The sequence below is a fragment of the Mesoplodon mirus genome, assembly GCF_964341445.2.
Source record: "Mesoplodon mirus genome assembly, chromosome: 2".
Lineage (NCBI taxonomy): Eukaryota > Metazoa > Chordata > Mammalia > Artiodactyla > Ziphiidae > Mesoplodon > Mesoplodon mirus.
In genome coordinates, this window is record NC_138977.1 from 214,551,734 (window position 1) to 214,571,586 (window position 19,853).

Sequence of the window (19,853 nt, forward strand, 5' to 3'; positions counted from 1 at the left end):
AGAAAAAGTTTGGAAGAAGACATGTTTTACTGTTTGAATTGTTATTGTGCACATTTTACTATCACTTTGTTTCTATTTTAAAATATAATTCCAAAGAATATATATAAGTATTTAAATTTATTTATTTATTTATTTATTTATGGCTGCGTTGGGCCTTTGTTGTTGCGTGTGGACTTTAGACGCGACGAACGGGGGCTACTCTTCGTTGCGGTGCGCAGGCTTCTCACTGCGGTGGCTTCTCTTGTTGTGGAGCATGGGCTCTAGGTGCGCAGGCTTCAGTAGTTGTGGCACACGGGCTCAGTAGTTGTGGCTCATGGGCTCTAGAGCACAGGCTCAGTAGTTGTGGCGCATGGGCTTAGTTGCTCTGTGGCATGTGGGATCTTCCTGGACCAGGGCTCGAACCTGTGTCTCCTGCATTGGCAAGTGGATTCTTAAACCACTGTGCCACCAGGGAAGTCCCCAAGAATATGAATATATATATATATACACACACACACACATACACACACACATATACACACACACACATTTTTTCTCTTATAAATTTATTTATTTTATTTATTTATTTTTGGCTGCACTGGATCTTCGTTGCTGTGTGCGGGCTTTTCTCTAGTTGCAGAGAGTGGGGGCTACTCTTTGTTGCAGTGCCTGGGCTTCTCATTGTGGTGGCTTCTCTTGTTGCAGAGCACAGGATCTGGGTGCACAGGCTTCAGTAGTTGTGGCTCAGAGGCTCTAGAGCGCAGGCTCAGTAGTTGTGGTGTATGGGCTTATTTGCTCCGCGGATGGGGGATCTTCCCGGACCAGGGATCGAACCCATGTCCCCTGCGTTGGCAGGCGGATTCTTAATCACTGTGCCACCAGGGAAGTCCCCAAGAATATATATATTTTTAAAGCTCACTAAGTTATTCTAATGAAGCTATGCTTGGGTCCACTAAAACCAACAACTTCTTAATGTCTTATCTTCTACATTTCTCTTTAATTAGTATAAAAGGTTTGAGAACTGATAGTGTAAGTTTTAAATATATAACATTCCTAATGCTCAGGGTCAGCATATTGTAAAGAATCACAGGAATAAAGGTTGAAGTTTTTTGTAGTTAGCATGCATTTATGTATTGCTTTAGCATTTTTAAAATCCTAATCCTAATACACACTAATGTCCAAAATTGTCTAAAACGGTTACTTAATAAACAAAGAATCATCAGAAAGTTAATAATAATAATGACTTGAAAAATACCTGTTCCATCCGATGGGCCATCTCTTTGTGTAATTGCTGAATTGCATTTTTAGTTGCAATGTCTTGAGCTAGTACTTTATCTTTGGAAGCTTGAACTTCTTTATTAAGTTCCTCTATTCTTGATTCTAACTGTAAAGAAAATTATTTCCAGATTATTTTTATAGTTATGACAAACAGACCACCAATATTTCAAATAAATATAAACAATGTAAACAAGCATAAAGATGGCAATGAACATACTTCAGCCATAGAAATCAAAAGTAAATGTTAGCAATGTTCTGATATATCAATAGGATTAAGTCAGAATAAATCTGAAGCAGATTCTGATAAAATGGATGATAAGCTCTAGAGTAATTACCAATGAAATAACTCAGAAAATATCATGAAAAAATTTTAATGTTACATATTTACTTAATGCAAAATAAAGCAGTAAATGAGACACAGGGAAACAAAACAGAAACATACAGAAAGACATACAGAAAATACAGATACATAGAAAATTAAAAAATGGTAGACAAAAATCCAACTGTCAACAGTAACATTAAATGAGAGTAAATAATCATATCAAAAGGCAGAGATTTTCAGACTGGAATAAAAAACAAAATGCTGTTTACAAAGGTACTTTAGGGAATTCCCTGGCAGTCCAGTGGTTAGGACTCTGTGCTTTCACTGCCAAGGGCGCGGGTTCAATCCCTGGTTGAAGAACTAAGATCCCACAAGCCACGTGGCACAGACAAAAAAAAAAAAAAAAAAGTACTTTAGATTCATCTCATAATGATAAAAGGGTCAATCCAGCAGAAAGGTATGATAATTATAAATATACATGCACCTAGTAATATAGCACCAAAATACATGAATCAATAACTGACAGAAATGAAGAAGGAAGTGGACAATTCAATAATAATAGTTGGAGACTTCAATACCTCACTTTTAGTAATGAACAGAACTAGAAAGAAGATTAACAACGAAATAGGAGACTTGAACACAACTGTATAACAACTAAATCTAACACATCTATACAACATTCCATTCAGCAACAGCAGAATACACCTACTCCTCAAGTGCACATGAAATATTCTTCAGGACAGAACCTATGCTAGGTCTTAAAGCAAATCTCAATAAATTTAAAACACTGAAATCGTACAAAGTATCTTCCTTTGACAACCATAATGGAATGAAATTAGAACTCAGTAACACAGAGAGAAACTTGATAATTCATAAACATGTAAAAATTAAACAACATCTAAATAACCAAGGGAGAAATCAAAGAGAAATTAGAAAATAAGGTGGCAAATAAAAACAAAGACACAACATATATATGGGATGCAGCTAAAGCAGTGTTTAGAGGGAAATTTGTAGTTATAAACATTAATATTGAAAAACAAGAAAGGTCTCAAATCAAAACTAAACTTTCATCTTAAGACACTGGGGAAAAAAAAAGAGCAAACTAAATCTAAAGCCGGTAAGAAAAAGGAAATAATGAAGATTAGAGAGGAAAGTAATGAAATAGAGAATAGGAAAATGGAGAAAAATCAACAAAACAAAAAATGTTTCTTTGAAACAATCAACAGAACTGACAAACCTTTAGCTAGATTGATCACAAGAATCAAAATGAAAGAGGGACATACTGACCTTACAGAAATAAAAAGAATTATGAATGAATGTTATGAACAATTTAACTTAGATTAAATGCACAATTCCTAGAAAGACACAAACTATCAAAACTGGCTCAAGAAGAAACAGAAAATCTGTATAGACCTACACAGGCATATCTCAAGAGATGTTGCGGGTTCAGTCCAAACCACTGTAATAAAGCAAGTACTGCAATAAAGCAAGTCACACAAATTTTTTGGTTTCCCAGTGCATATTAAAGTTATGTATACACTATATTGTAGTCTTTTAAGTGTGCAATAGCATTATGTCTAAAAAAAACTGCACATGCCTTAATTAAAAAATACTTTATTGCTAAAAAATGCTAACCACCATCTGACAACACAGGTTGCCACAAATCTTCAATCTGTAAAAACCACAATATCTTATGAAGTGCAATAAAGTGAAGTGCAATTTAAAAAAAGGCATGCCTGTAATAAGAGATTAAATTAGTAACAACAAAAAAATTTTAACTACCCACAAAAAAAAATTCAGGTCCAGGTGACTACATAGGTATATTCTACCAAATATTAAATAATTAATACTAATTCTTCACAAATTGTCCCCCCCCACAAAAAAAGGAACACTTCCCAACTCAATCTATGAAGTCAGTACTACGCTGCACCAAAACCAAACAAAGACATCACAAGAAAAGAAAGCTACAAGAGCAACAGCTCTTATGAATATAGGTAGAAAAATTCTCAACAAAATACTAGCAAAACAATTCTGCAATATATAAGAAGAATTATACTCCATGACCAAAAGGGATTTATCACGTAAAGCTAGGTTGGTTTAATATCCAAAAATCAATTAATGTAATACACCATACCAACAGAACAAAAAACACATAATCATCTCAACAGATGTAGAAAAAGCATTTGGTAGAATTCAACACTCTTTCATGATAAAAATACTCACAAACTAGGAATAAAAAGGAACTTCTTCAACCTGATAGCATCTGAGAAAAGCCAACAGCTAACACCGTACTTAGTGGTGAAAGACAATGCTTCAGAAATGAGAGAAGGATATCCACTCTTGCCACTTCTACTCAACATTGTATTGGAGGGTCCAGCCAGGGCAATCAGGCAGGAGATGAAATAAAAAGCACTCAGACGAGAAAGGAAGAAGTAAAACTCTCTACATGCAGATGACATGATTTTATATATGGAAAATCCTAAGAAATTTGCCAAAAAATTTTAGAACTAATAAACAAGTGCAGCCAAGTTACAGAATATAATATAAAAAAATTGTTGGGACTTCCCTGGTGGCGAAGTGGTTAAGAATCCACCTGCCAATGCAGGGGACACGGGTTCAAGCCCTGATCCGGGAAGGTCCCACATGCTGCGGAACAACTAAGCCCATGCGCCACAACTTCTGAGCCTGTGCTCTAGAGCCCACGACCCACAACTACTGAAGCCTGCACACCTAGAGCCCATGCTCCACAACGAGAAGCCACCGCAATGAGAAGCCCATGCACCACAACGAAGAGTAGCCCCCCGCCTGCCACAACTAGAGAAAGCCTGAGTGCAGCAATGAAGAGTCAATGCAGCAAAATAAATAAATAAATAAAAGGTTTCTATACACTTGTAATTAACAATCTGAAAATGAAATTAAGAAAGCAACTCCATTTACAATAGCATCAAAAAGAATAAACTACCTAGGAATAAATTTAATGAAGGAATTGCAAAATTTACTCTGAAAACTACAGAACACTTTAGAAAGGAATTAAAGATCTAAATAAATGGGAGGATATCCCTTGTTTGTGAATTGAAAAACATACTATTGTTAAAATGGCAATACTCTCCAAATGAAGTCTACATATTCAATGCAATCCCTAACAAACCCAGTTGGCTTCACTGTAGAATGACAAGTTGATAGTAAGATTCATATGGAAATACAAGAAACTGAGAATAGACTATCTTGGAAAAGAAGAATAGAATTTGAGAACTCACACTTCCCAATGTCAAAACTTACTGCAAAACAACAGAAATCAAGATAGTGTGGTATTAGCATAATGAAAGACAAATAGATCAATGAAACAGAACTGAGAGTCTAGAAATAAGTTGATGTATCAATTGGTTTTCAACAGGGATGCCAAGACTATTCGATAGAGGAAGAATAGTCTTTTTAATAAATGGTTCTGGGACAACTGGATAGCCATATACAAAAGAATGAAGCTGTATATCATACAATATAAAAAAAATTAATTCAGAAAGAATCAAGACATGAATATAAAAGCCTAATTATATAACTCTTAGAGGAAAACATAGGAGTAAATCTTCATGATCGTGGATTTGGCAATGGAGTCTTACATATGACACCAACTGCACAAGCAACTAAAAGAAAAAATAGATAAAACTGGACATCATCAAAATTTAAAACTTTTGTCCTTCTAAGTACACTATCAAGAAAGTGAAAACAAATCCACAGAATGGGAGCAAATATTTGCAAATCATATATCTGATAAAGGTTTGTAATCCAGAATATAAAAAGAACTGTCACTACTCAACAATAAAAAAGTTTAAAAATGGGTAGAGAAAATACTTCCCTAGAAGTATCTATTTAAGATATAAAAATGGCCAAGAAGCACAGGAAAAGATGTGTAATTTCATTGGTGATTAAGGAAATGCATATCAAAATCACGAGATACAATTTCACAACCATTAGGATGGCTATAATAAAGAAGTCCAATAATAACAAGCATTGGCAAGGATGTGGAGAAAATGAAACCCTCATACACTGCTGGTAGGAATATAAAATGGTGCAGCCGCTTTGGAAAACAGTCTGCCAGCTCCTCAGTAAGTTAAACATAGAGTTATCATTTGACCCAACAATTCCACTCCTAGGTAGACACCCAAAAGAAATGAAAGCATATGTCCACACAAAAACTTCTACATCGCAGCATTATTAATATCAAACTCTTAGAGGAAAACATAGGCAGAACACTCTATGACATAAATCACAGCAAGATCCTTTTTGACCCACCTCCTAGAGAAATGGAAATAAAACCAAAAATAAACAAATGGGACCTAATGAAACTTCAAAGCTTTTGCACAGCAAAGGAAACCATAAACAAGACCAAAAGACAACCCTCAGAATGGGAGAAAATATTTGTAAATGAAGCAACTGACAAAGGATTAATCTCCAAAATTTATAAGCAGCTCATGCAGCTCAATAACAAAAAAACAAACAACCCAATCCAAAAATGGGCAGAAGACCTAAATAGACATTTCTCCACAGAAGATATACAGACTGCCAACAAACACATGAAAGGATGCTCAACATCTTTACTCATTAGAGAAATGCAAATCAAAACTACAATGAGATATCATCTCACACCAGTCAGAACGGCCATCATCAAAAAATCTACAAACAATAAATGCTGGAGAGGGTGTGGAAAAAAAGGAACACTCTTGCACTGCTGGTGGGAATGTGAATTGGTACAGCCACTATGGAGAACAGTATGGAGGTTCCTTAAAAAACTACAAATAGAACTACCATATGACCCAGCAATCCCACTACTGGGCATATACCCTGAGAAAACCATAATTCAAAAAGAGACATGTACCAAAATGTTCATAGCAGCCCTATTTACAATAGCCCGGAAATGGAAACAACCTAAGTGTCCATCATCGGATGAATGGGTAAAGAAGATGTGGCACATATATACAATGGAATATTACTCAGCCATAAAAAGAAATGAAATTGAGCTATTTGTAATGAGGTGGATGGACCTAGAGTCTGTCATACAGAGTGAAGTAAGTCAGAAAGAGAAAGACAAATACTCTATGCTGACACATATATATGGAATTTAAGAAAAAAAAATGTCATGAAGAACATAGGGGTAAGACAGGAATACAGACACAGACCTACTAGAGAATGAACTTGAGGATATGGGGAGGGGGAAGGGTAAGCTGTGACAAAGTGAAAGAGCGGCATGGACATATATACACTACCAAACGTAAGGTAGATAGCTAGTGGGAAGCAGCCGCATAGCACAGGGAGATCAGCTCGGTGCTTTGTGACCGCCTGGAGGGGTGGGATAGGGAGGGTGGGAGGGAGACGCAAAAGGGAGGGGATATGGGAACATATGTATATGTATAACTGATTAAATTTGTTATAAAGCAAAAAAAAAAAAAATACATATGATTCTTAAAAGGTTTGCTTAATAAAGCCACAACATAGAAAATAAAAAATAAAAAGTAATAGCCAGAAAGTGCAAACAACCCAAATATCCATCAGATGATGAAAGGATAAATAAAATGTTGTATACCTATACAACAGAATATCACTTGACCATTAATTTAAGTACTGATACAAGCTACAATTTGATTGAAACCTTGAAAACATTACACTAAGTGAAAGAAGCCAGATATTATATGACTCCATTTATATGAAGGAAAAGGACACATATTATAGGATTCCATTTATATGAAATGTTCAGAATTGGCAAATATATAGAGAGACAGAAAGTAGATTAGTTGTTCCCTAGGGCTGGGGGGAGATAGCTGAGAGGGGTTGGAGGGAAATGAGGAGTGACTACTAATTGGTTCAGAGTTTTTTGTATGATAAAATTTTCTAAAATTGTGACAAACCCTGCACAACTAAAAACCACTGAACTGTATACTGAAATAAGTGAATTATATGGTACGTGAATTATATCTCAATAAAGCTGTTATAAAAAACCCTAAATATTAGTTTACATATAGTACATGTGTACTAATTTTCCTTATGACAAAATTATTTAGAGCAACACTGTCCAATAGAAATATAAGCCACAATTTTTTAGTAGCCACATTTTAAAAAGCAAAAAGAAACAGGTGAAATAAATGTTTTATTAAACCCTATAAATATCATTTCAACATGTAATCAACATGAAAAACTGAGCCATTTTATCTTTTTTTTGTACTAAGTCTTTGAAATTAAGTGTGTATTTCACACTTACATCACCTCTTAATTTGGACTAGCCACCTTTTAGTGCTCAATAGCACTATGGCTAGGGGCTGCCATATTAAGTGGTGCAGATTCAGAGATAAAATTAGGAAAGAAAACTCTGCTATACTGGCTAGCAAGAGAATGGTGAATCGAATTTTCTCTTTTAAAAAGGCACAGCCACTAACAAGCTCATGAAAAGAACAGCTCTGGTTCACCTCCATCTATTTAGTCTGAAGTTTCTGGTCATGAGCAGTGACTTGCCTACCAAAATACAGATTCAAGCTACTATTAAGGCACCCTCACACTTTAAAATTCTAAGTTTGGTCTGCATGCAGTAGCCCTTTCCACAGAAAAATCAGGATTAAATATGTAAAATTTTACAAATATGGTCACCTTCCAACTATGTAAAGGTTCATTAAGTATATCAAGGCATAGGTAAGTGAAACTTGGTTTTTTATTATATTACTATCAGCTGTTTACTTTCATTTTCATTATATAGCTTTCTGTGAAAGATGAGGCAAAAAGAAAGACTTTTAAGGCTACAATGTTTCTAATCCTTCCCACAGAAGAAAAAGCAGCTCAGAAAGATAAAGAGCAGCTGAGTTTTGCTACCAGTCTTGAATATGAACTTTGTCAATCCAAGCATCACAGTACATTTAAAGAAAGAAAGAAAGAAAGAAAGAAACAGAGAAAGAAAAAAAAGAAACAAAGGAAACAAAGATGAACTTCGTCAGTCCAAGCATCACAGTACATTAAAAAAAGAAAAAAAAAAAAAAAGAAAAGAAACAAAGAAAGAAAACGAAAGGCTGGGGAAGCTAGCTCACCAGATAAAATCTGAAGAGAGCCAGTCTTCAGTATAGTTCACAAAATACTGAGTATGGAAACATATTAAACTATAAGCTTGAAAACATTCTAATGCCAGATATAAACTTTTAAGTATATACTGCTTCTTCCAAATCATCTATTTGACTGCCAAACAAACAGTCTTTCCCACTCAGATTTCTATTATATATAGAATACAATCACACATATCACAGAGAAATATTAATTTATATAAAACAAAAAGATCAGACTATGATTCCCAGTTCATAAAAGAGAATGCTTCACATACCAAGCAATCTTCTGCATTTAAAGTATGATTTAACTTACAGAACTTCAATTTACAAACAAATATTCAGGAATGTATTTATTTCATATATTGAAGAACAGACTTTAAAGATTTTTGTCTTTTTACCTGTTTAATTGTGTTCATATGCTGCTTCTCTGTTTCTGTTCTTTTTTTTAGTTCTTCTCTTAAATTGTCTTTTTCTGAACAAATGTCTAAGATAAGTTCCTGATGCTTCTTATTTTCTTTAATTAACCTAAATATAAAAAGGGCAGTATCAGTAAAACATAATTAAAAATGACAATGTGTAATATAATCTGTTTGCAGACTAGGGTGTAGATACCTATGATTAAGAAATGAAAATTCCCAAGTAGTCCTTTCGTAATGATATATTATACTTTACAAAACATTCCTGGCCAGTCAGGCTATTAACTTTTTCCTAGAAATTTGTATATTTCAAATTAAGAGAAATATAATCAGATAAAGAAAACCACACACTTCTAAGTTTATGTCTACAGGCATATGAATTATGTAGTTCATCCCTTCAGCACTGGAATCCCTTCAGGTCAGTCAGTGGCAACCAGGGGCAATTTCTCCCCTCCAGGCATCTGTCTGGAGAAATTTTTTGGTAGCCACTACAGTGGTGAGGGTTGCTACTGCCTTCTTGTGCACAGAGGCAGGGATGCTGCTAAACATCCTAAAATGCACAGGATAGCCCCAGCATCAACAAAAAATGATCTGCCCCCATATATCAATAGTGCTGTGGTTGAGAAATCTTGCTTTAGATTTTTAAAATATTTTAATGATATTCTTATAGTTACAAAAGTAGTCAATGTAAAATAATAAAGTTTAAGGAGAAATTTCATTTTGAGTTCCCTAGAAAAATATAAATAAAACCTTAAAAATTACCTGTAAAAGTACTCAGAACTATAAAGTAAGATACCTAAGAGGGTTAACAGCTAATATTTTAGGATTACTAGCAACAGCTATTATTTGACATTTATTGTACAATTACTATTTACTAAGTTTAGCTTTAAATGCATTATTTAACACTCAGGTCTATAAATTAATAAGTCTATGAAATTATTAGTATTATGCTTTATGAATTTGAAAACAAACCAAAACTGAAGCCTAGAACTTATTCCAGGTTATGTAGCTAGTAAGCGGTTGAACTGAAATTTGGACCCAGGTCTAATTCCTTGCCATCTTCTCCTTTGAAGATCCCTCATTTACTCAACAAATGCTCACTGGGTACCTACTATGTACCTATATTAGTCTATATGTTGGGCGTACATCAGCAAACTGTTCCTGCCCTCATGATGCTTACATTCTAACAGAGAAATTAAACAATAAATAGATATATAATGAAATACCAAGTTGTGATTAAGTTCTATTAAGAAAACTAAAGGAGGGCAAGAGGACAGGGAGAGTGACTTTAGCTGTGATTGTACATAAGGTAATCAGGACAGACCTCTCTGAGGAGGACAGGAATGCAGTGAGGAGGAAAGTCATGAAAATGTTTGGGAAAAGAGAAAAATGTGTAGCATGCAAGTTTCTTCAAGCCTTTTATGGCACAGGGGTTTAACTTTGATTATGTACATGATTAAGGTGTACACTCAATTTGTTGCAAAAAACAACCTGAAACACAAGAATCCTGACTATACCTCGAAAGTAAACAATTTAGGGAGGGAGAAGTGAAGAACAGCAAGCCCTGAAATTGTTATTCTTACATGCCAAATGCACATCCTATACACAAATAACTGTTCTTAATTAAGAATTCTGGTTGAGGGATTCCCTGGTGGTCCAGTGGTTGAGAGTCCGCCTGCCGATGCAGGGGACATGGCTCGTTCCCTGGTTTGGGAAGATCCCACATGCCGCGGAGCGGCTGGGCCCGTGAGCCATGGCCGCTGAGCCTGCGCGTCTGGAGCCTGTGCTCCACAACGGGAGAGGCCACAATGGTGAGAGGCCCACGTACCGCAAAAAAAAAAAAACAAAAGAATTCTGGTTGGGACCTTGGACAATAATATTGATGTTAGAAAATAGAGGAATGGATGTGTAAACAAAGCCATTTGGAAATAGATGCATCCATGAAAATTTAAGCCAAAGGAACTGAAAGGTAGTTTTCTTTACAGAAAATTAAATGAAGGCAAAAGAAAAAAAATGAGTTGTTTTAGAGCTAACCTTAATCACAAAGCATTTTATTTGAAATTTAAAATATTACATGTATGGGCTTTCCTGGTGGCGCAGTGGTTGAGAGTCTGCCTGCCAATGCAGGGGACACGGCTTTGTGCCCCGGTCCGGGAAGAACCCATGTGCCGCAGAGCGGCTGGGCCCGTGAGCCATGGCCACTGAGCCTGCGCGTCTGGAGCCTGTGCTCCGCAATGGAAGAGGCGACAACAGTGAGAGGCCCGCGTACCGCAAAAAAAAAATAATAATAATGATAAAATAAAATAAAATATTACATGTATAACAAAAAATTAACTTAGATTTAAAATAATATTTGACATTTTTATAATGCTTTAATGTCCTCAAAACAATCCCATCAGGTAAGTATTGTCCCCTCATAAAGATGAAAAAATCTTCGTCTTGGAGAGGTTGATTTAACTAAGGAAACAGAGCGTGCAAGTGGCAGTGGGAATCTTCCAACTCTGGGCTTCTGACCAGAACTGTGCTTACCCGAGTCTACCATGTGGCCACTGTTCTGACATGACAGAACAAAAGAGGAATTAATTTTCTACTGTATTCCTAATGTTTTTAGATAAATTTAATAACATGTAACTTGTTCATTTCAGATAACCACATTAAAAAAATCCACTGAAGCCAGACTAATTGGGTTCAGATTTTAACTTTGCCATTTACTAGCATGTGACCTGAAGCAAGTTACTTAACCTCTCTGTGCTTCAAGTACCTCATCTGTAAAATGGGAATAATAATAGTTCATACCACATAGGGTTGTTGTGAGGATTCCATGAGTTAATACATGTAAAGTGCCAGGCACATAATTAACAGCATTTAAGTGTTCCTGCTACTACTATTAAATCTGTAACATCTTATAATTTACAAGAGAAGCTTGAAAGTGGTTAAGTCTCCAAATCTAAGGAGGTAGAAAGAGGCATCAAGGATGATCTCAAAGGGCAGGTCTAAGAGGTAAGTACAGATAGCAGGAAAATGAGGAAGTTACCCTACAAAGCAAGAATGGCAGAAATACTGATGGTTCAAGTATAAAATCAGTTTTTTCAATAACAGCAGCATTCCAGTAAAGTTATGAGCAGGAGTAGCTGACATTGGTTTTTGGATAGTATTAAGAAAGGTATTGGATTCTCAAGAGATATTTGTACACTCATGTTAACAGCAGCGTTATTCACACTAGCCAAAAGGTAGAAGCAACCCAAATGTCCACTGATGGATGAACAGATAACAAAATGTGGTACGTATACATACAATGGAATATTATTCAACCCTAAAGAGGAAGGAAGCTCTGACACAGGCTGCAATATGGATGAACCTTGAGGACATCTGCTAAGTGAAATAAGCCAGTCACAAAACGGCAAATAGTATCAAAAGCAGTTAAACTCTTAGAAACAAAGTAGAATGGTGGTTACCAGGGGCTGGGGCAGGGGGAAACAGGGAGTTGTTGTTTAATAGTTATAGAATTTCAGATTTGTAAGATGAAAAAGCTATGGAGATCAGTTGTACAATAATGTGAATATACTTAACACTACCAAACTGCACACATTTAAAAATGGTTAAGATGGTAAATTTTATGTTATGTGTATTTTATCACAATTGAAAAATAAAAAAATAGAAAAAAGAAGGGCTCTGGATGCTGAGATTAAAATTCATTGGGTAAACTAATGAAGGGTGAGCTGGTTTGGGGAAGACTGATCTACTGAAAATCTGGAAGAGTAAACACTAGAAGCAAGGAGATCATTAAAAGCCAATTGCATATCAAGCAATATTTGGATTATGGTATATTTTCCTCTGTCATCCTCCTCTAGTGTGTAGATTTCCTCCTCCCCTTTCTCTACACACACCCCTCGCACTCCAAAAATTTTTTTACCATTCCAAAAATTTTTTTAAAGTATCACTTTTTTAAAAAGAGAATCTGTCTGTATTTTAGTGAAGGCTAGCAAGTTTTATTTTCCTTTATTAAAAGTTATAGGAATACCTAAACATATGCATCACTCACATATATAAATTTAAAACAAAGGGTGATATATTATATATATAATATATTATATATATATTGTATAATAATATATAACATTATTAGGAAAAGATAAAATGAAATTAAACTGTTATTGAAATAGAAATTAACTCCATAAATCCAAGAGAAGTCTAAAAATAATTATGTTCTTATCTACTGAATGACACTAAACCAATTCTTCTGTTCTCCTAATTTTAATTTTTTAAACCAATGAATTTACAGTGGGAATTTTAAGAAAATTTTTTGAATTTTATAACCTGTCATTCCTTTTGAATGTATCTTAGTTCTGACATTATGCTTTACATTCTTTCAAAACTGAAAAATTCGAAAGAATATAAATTTATTTGTCTTTATAAATCTTTCCAGATCTTTAATAAACTTACTTTAATAAAACATTTATTCCTTTAAACTTATACACTAAGACATGTAAAATAGAAATTTTGAATCATATTCAAAACAGTACCTTTATACACACATACATGTATGTTTCTATATATGCTAACGTACTTGACATAGGTATGTTATATATAACTCTCATAAAACGCTGTTTACCTATTATTTCTAAAATAATGAAAATGAAATACCACATTCTAAGAAAATGCAGAGTTATATATTAAATAACTAGGCAAACTTGACATCTGCTCAACTACCACGTGCATGGCTCTATTGTGGAAATAAAAGTAGATAAAATGATACCTTCCTTTAAAGAATTCAATCTTTAATCCCTGTGGAAAAAAAATAACCTGAAAGAATAAAACACTTACTTCTTTATGGTATGCTCCTGCTGCAAATGCTTATCTTGCACACACTTTTCAAACATAACTAATGCATTTTCTCCCTTATTCATTCCATTTGGTAGTCGGTGTTCTTTTGCAAACTCAGTAGATAAGAGCTCAGATTCTATTTCTTCCAACAAATCCTCTGATGTTGAAACATTCTTCATTTTTGAAATAAGTTTCTTGGTGCAGTCTGTATCATAAGGACTTTCTAAATAAGTCTTTTGATTAGCTGCTTCTGTAAATGTAGATGACCTTAATTCTGCCAATATTTGTGTTACTGTTTGTTCTGCTTCATTTGTTTTCAAAACTTGCTTTGTAAAATCTCCACCAGGAAAATTAGCTATTTGTTCAGAATTTTCTGGGCATATGTCTGTTTTAGCACAAGAATCCTCACCTCCACCATGATCTGGAATATAATTTTCCTGTGTTTCAATTTGATTATTGTGTTCACTAGGCTGACATAAAGTTTTATCAAAGTTTAATGACAACAGTTTGGACTCATTTTCTAAGCTGCTGTTTTCATCACCAGAAAACGAATTGCATGAGTCTTCCTTTATTTCAGATGTTTTCTCAATATTTTGATCAGAGAAAATGGAGGCTATGTGCTCTGTTTCTGACATGCTGACTGGCACCAGTTCACTTTGCACCTCTTCAAAGCTGTTCCTGATCTTCGTTTTACATCTGAGAAAGTCAAAACATAAACTTTTTTTTAAAAAGTTTTTTTAAACCAAGACCCCATACGTATTTGCACACATTCCATGATGTGGAAAAACTAAGGCTGCACATTTTACCACTAATAATTCTTGAAAAATTATTTCCTTGGGTGAGGGGGGGAAAGAACAAAACAGCTGACCCACGTGAGCCACAACCAGTCAGGTGCTACAAAGGCTCATTCTCTTTCCTCCTTCAGTCCAGTCCTACGACTTCACTTCAGCTGCAGTTTGGCATTCTCCAATCACCCCCATAAGACATTGGGCATGGAATGATACTAATAACAGGAAGATTAGTGCCCAAGAATTGTTTAGAATTCCTTCAGCTCCACAAAGGGAAAAAGACTATCTAAAGAATTTGTAAGAAACTATTGGGGAAATAAGATAGCAATGAAAACACTAGGCAAGGAATTACAAATCAAGATAATAAAACAAGGTACATTAACAATGATAAATATTTACTTCAAAAGGAAAACTAAACAATAACAAAACACAGCCACCTATAGCCCAGACACCTAGAGCTGAGCTGAAAGAAGTCAGGGTGTAAAGGATCCCTGACAGGAATTCATTTTTCACCCAGGGATGCAGGAAGTATCATGGCGATTTCCAAACATTCTCATCAAGAACACACGATGTTCAGTACAACTCAAATGGACCTCATATGCATTGCTTACGTCATAAAAGAAACATTTACAAAACTAATTCAACAATGTTAAAATATATTTTATGCCATTTACGAGGGTTACTAATCTAGCCATTTTCTGAAAATTAGTCAACTTTAAAAATTATCCTGAGACAGAAAAATATAAAACATTCCAGCAATCTTGATGAAGAAGAATTGTCAACTTCTTTTGTCAGACATCAACCAAGCATGTACTGGAGTCATGTGAGGTTGGATAAAAAAGTGGGCAGATCACAGTTTTGAAAGAAACTAGGGAAGAAATACTTCCAGATGTAAGGTGTAAATGGAAAACAGAAAGATTGATATTTGAATAAAAGAAAGATACATGTTTACGTTGGTCTGTGGTGGAGGTGGTGGTCAGAGGATGGTGAAAAAGGGTTAGAGAAGATGGTCAGGTAGAATCCTCAGAATGATATGCAGGAGTGAAGGTTGTTAAGAAGGACGATAAATCATGACAGACTTGTATACCTGATTATACTATAGAATTTCTAGCACCTACTAGGTTTTCAAATATTTGTGGAATTAAAGCAAAGAAGTAATATGAGAAAAGCAGTATTTGAGGACTAGGAACGCAAAAAATGGGAAGAATAATTCTAAGAAAGGAAAAGAAGACCAGCTTGTTTGTTAAATACTCTGGCATCGACTAATACAGACGTTGGCCTTAATACTATAAATTACCTACCTGTAAAACACATTTCCAAACAATCAAACAAATTATCATTATTATCTTGCTGCATATATTGCATACTAAGACAAAGTCCACACTAGCAATAAAGGTTTGGTTTAGGCAATACAAATAAATGCAGTAACAAAAAGCCTTGTGAGTCTGCTGTATTCCAAATCTAGGACAAAATAAAATAATTCTCAAACAGGGACATTAGCTGCCTACGTTACCTTCCTCAAAGTAACTAATTTTAAGATACAACTTGTGAATGTGTTGCTGCTGAATTTGAAATCTTAATTTAGAAACATAACTAGTCAATGCTATGTGATATCTACTGAAGTCAAATTCAGAGCTGACCAAACGTAATGGAAAGCAGATAAAGAATCTATTTAAAAGAGAATGAGTCTACAAGGCATTGTGACTCTCCAGCATAGACAGCAAGTGAAAAAAAAACCTCTCATTTGAGAACTCTTAAGGCTCTTGCCTGTGTACCATGCTTTGCCAACAGAAAAGCATTACGCGAACAATCCTTATCTTCTCATCCAGCTTTCATATTCCCCAGGGTTCAGTCCTCAATTTTATTTTCCTTCCCAGAATTCATCCACTTTGATAACTTAAACCAAAAACTCATAGTTGATGCCCACTTTATTTTCATTCCTGTGCTCTTGAGTTACAGATAATGAATTATCTCTTTGTCTTCCCTCTATCTCTACATAAAATAAAATCTCAAATGAATACAGGCACTTCCAATGGCTCAACTCAAAAATGGCTAAATCCAAAATCATAACAATAGCTCCTAAAATTGAGTACCCCCAGATAATCTTTTTTTTATTTCTGTCAATGGTATCATTTTTCTTAGTCATGACTCCTTCCTTTCCTTTAGCCTCATATTCTTTTACTAATTTCATGTCTCCTGCAATTATACCCTCCTTTCTACTGTCACTGTCCCCAGCCTGCAACCCAACCCAGGCCTGATAACTTCCTACCTGGAACACTGAATTGTTGGTTTCTCAGTCTCACTCCATTCCTCCCTCCTGTGTCACCCAACCCAGAGAAGGGGTTGAAGAGTATACCACATTGGCTCTGCCAAAGGGGAACAGGAGCTGCCCTATGAAGCAAGTCCTCAATGGCACAAGGGTCCAGGGAGCTACAACACTGCCCCCTCCCCCAATCCACATATACCACCTCCAGAGACCACCATCAAATACAACCAGATGGACCAGAGTAAGGGCAGACCTATCTCTTCCCTCTTTAAAGTTTCAGAGAGTGAGAACTCTGCCTCCACTGGCTGGTTTTCTTCCCCCAACTCCAAAGGGGCTATAGTTAGAGAAAGGAGAGGGAACATATTTTAGAGCCAAAGTACACCTCTTCTTCTTTAATCCAAGCAGCTGGGAACTAACAGCTTCAACACTTCTTTAGGGAGATGATAGAGTTTATGATTAACATTTTTTGTTGCTTTTGTTTTGTAAGCGATTGAAACCTGTCTTAATTTCTGGAATAAGTTTTTTCTGGTTATCAAAAGTGGCAGCAGAAGAGTTATGACATCAAACCAAGACATTGTTGAAGGATTGCACCTCAGAGGGAAGTGAAGGGGATGTGAGCATTTCATGTTTATACCTCAGAGTTGCAATTCCTCAATAAACCAGTTGTAGTATTTTTCCAATCTTCTCTCTCAACACATTCCTAAAATCCTAGTACTTAGCTATAGTATTACACTTCGCCAGGCCCTGACCAGTCTACTCAAGATTCCTCCAAACAATGTGCACATTAACATTTCCATGGCTTTGCTCTAATCTAGAACGTTCTTCCCTTCAGTCTATCCAGAGCCTAATTATATTTGAAGGACATATTCTAAGGCCACATCTTCCTTCAAATTTTCCCTCATGGGAAGTACAAAAATAATCTCTCATGTAAATGAAAACATACTTCATTTATACTCATCAGGTACATAGTGGCAGCCTTCCTTGTGACATTTCTTTTTTTTGTCTGTTTATTGGTTTTGTTTTGTTTTTGTTTTTCCTTGTGACATTTCTGAACAGCCCTTTAAATGATCTCTTGCAAAGAAGAGGAACCACACTCTGAACTGAATCAAACTTCTTAAATCTCAAGCAATATAACAGTAATAATAAATAGATAAATAAATCTAACAAATATATTCTCTACTACCTTTACAGTCATTCTTGCAAAGGGTGTTCAGTGGTTCTCAGTGAGGGTGGGACTGGGTTTACACAAGGAGCTGGGGTGGGGGGGTGTTGAAGGGCATTTAGAGGGTGGGAACCAGGTTGTAAGAAGACTTGTCATGTGTAAGACAGTACAGAACAACAAAAAGGTCTCATTCTGCTGGATATTCATCTAGGTAAAAAAAAACAAAACTGTTTTTATAATTACCTCAGCTTCGACTGTTTTACGTATCATCCTCCTGTAAATTAAAGAAGGCTTAGTTCAACCTCAAAAGACAAGCACTTTCTATACTGTTGCTCAGTAATATGCCCATGACCTTTGAAAAAACTCCTCAGATGAACTCGTATCTGAGAATCACTTAACTTGCAAACATAGTTTTCTGATGCTCAAATGAATACTGATTGGAGGCAAAAGGAAAAGGAGAGAAGCTAAAGAAGATTTATGTGTATATATGTAAAAAGCCATCACTAAAGAGTAAATAACTGTACAAGAATGGTGCGGGGAGGGGAGCCATGATGAGCTTGATTCTCCACGATTAACCAGGGGAAAAAAGAGTCAGCTGACTCCTCTTGTGGGCCTCCAGTTGGCAATGGTGATGTAGGCCAATTTGGCTGCTGTCCAAGTTTTTTCTTGGGGGTGGGGGTAAAGGGGGTAGTTATCATTAAAGCTTCTGAGGATGGAATAGCCTAGAAGTTGATTAAAGGGGTAGAACGTAAAACTAGACATTTGTTTACGAGATTGTTTTAATTAAGAAGTGCTTAAAATCAAATTCACACCCATGTATATAGATATAGAGACTACAATTATAGAGTACAATATCTGTTGCTTTTTTGAGGTAAGAAGTAACACAGGTTATTTGACTTTTTAGCAACTCTTACTCATTAGGGGAAAATACTGTATTTAAATTTAGCAGTCACAAAATTCCTCTTAATTCAAGCACTTTGTTCCCCCCGAGAGTTGTTTCTGTTTCTGACACAGTACTACAGGACCAATTCACACTTCAAAATTGTTTCAGTGGAGTGAGAAGTGGTTTCGCTCTTCCTGGAGCTCGTCAGCTGTAGGCAACTGGTCGAGAAACACTTACTTGCCTTTAAGCCAACCATTATCCACCTTGGATTTTATTCTTAATCAAAGAACTAGCAATTCTACAAAATTATTTCCAAGCAAAAGCTTTATAAATGAAAACACTGTCTTTAACAGCTTTTAGTACTATTTCTTGTTTCTCAGTAAATAGCAGTATAAAAAACAACAACAAAATAACTTAAGCTTATTCAATAAATGCACATACAAATGAATCCAATCCACAGATATTTGGTAATAGAAACATACAAGCCTCATACAAAAGTACCAAGCCAGAAATACATTTCTAAACTAGATATTAATTCATTCATTCACCAAGTATGTATTGAGCATGTATTATGTTCAGGCACTGTTCTATGTGTTGGGAACACAGCAGTGAATAAAACAGATATCTCTTCTGGAGATATCTCTCTGGTGCAGTGGACCAACATATAAAATCTATGTTAAATCTTTTGCTCTTGTGTTTACAGTATTTTAATTTGAAGGTCTGTCAGCGTTCCATCAGAAGCTATATAAGATATGCATGAGTGTTTAAGCCCAACAGAAACATGTGACTCAGTTCAGCATAAGTGTTACTTACAACAAACTACAAATTTTAAACTTACAAACTGTACCAAGTCTCAAAT

General features: G+C 35.4%; 1 protein-coding gene across 1 annotated transcript in view; it reads right to left on the minus strand.

Annotated features, from left to right (window-relative positions):
* CCDC186 (coiled-coil domain containing 186) overlaps positions 1 to 19,853 on the minus strand; it is a 48,919-nt gene that overhangs the window by 25,449 nt on the left and 3,617 nt on the right. Inside the window, exons 2-4 of the mRNA XM_082611837.1 lie at positions 13,896 to 14,591; positions 9,054 to 9,180; positions 1,235 to 1,363 (exon numbers count right to left, since the gene is read on the minus strand). Of these exons, the coding sequence (XP_082467963.1) occupies positions 1,235 to 1,363; positions 9,054 to 9,180; positions 13,896 to 14,530 (891 nt within the window). The 5' untranslated portion in view covers positions 14,531 to 14,591. The remainder of the gene's footprint in view (positions 1 to 1,234; positions 1,364 to 9,053; positions 9,181 to 13,895; positions 14,592 to 19,853) is intronic.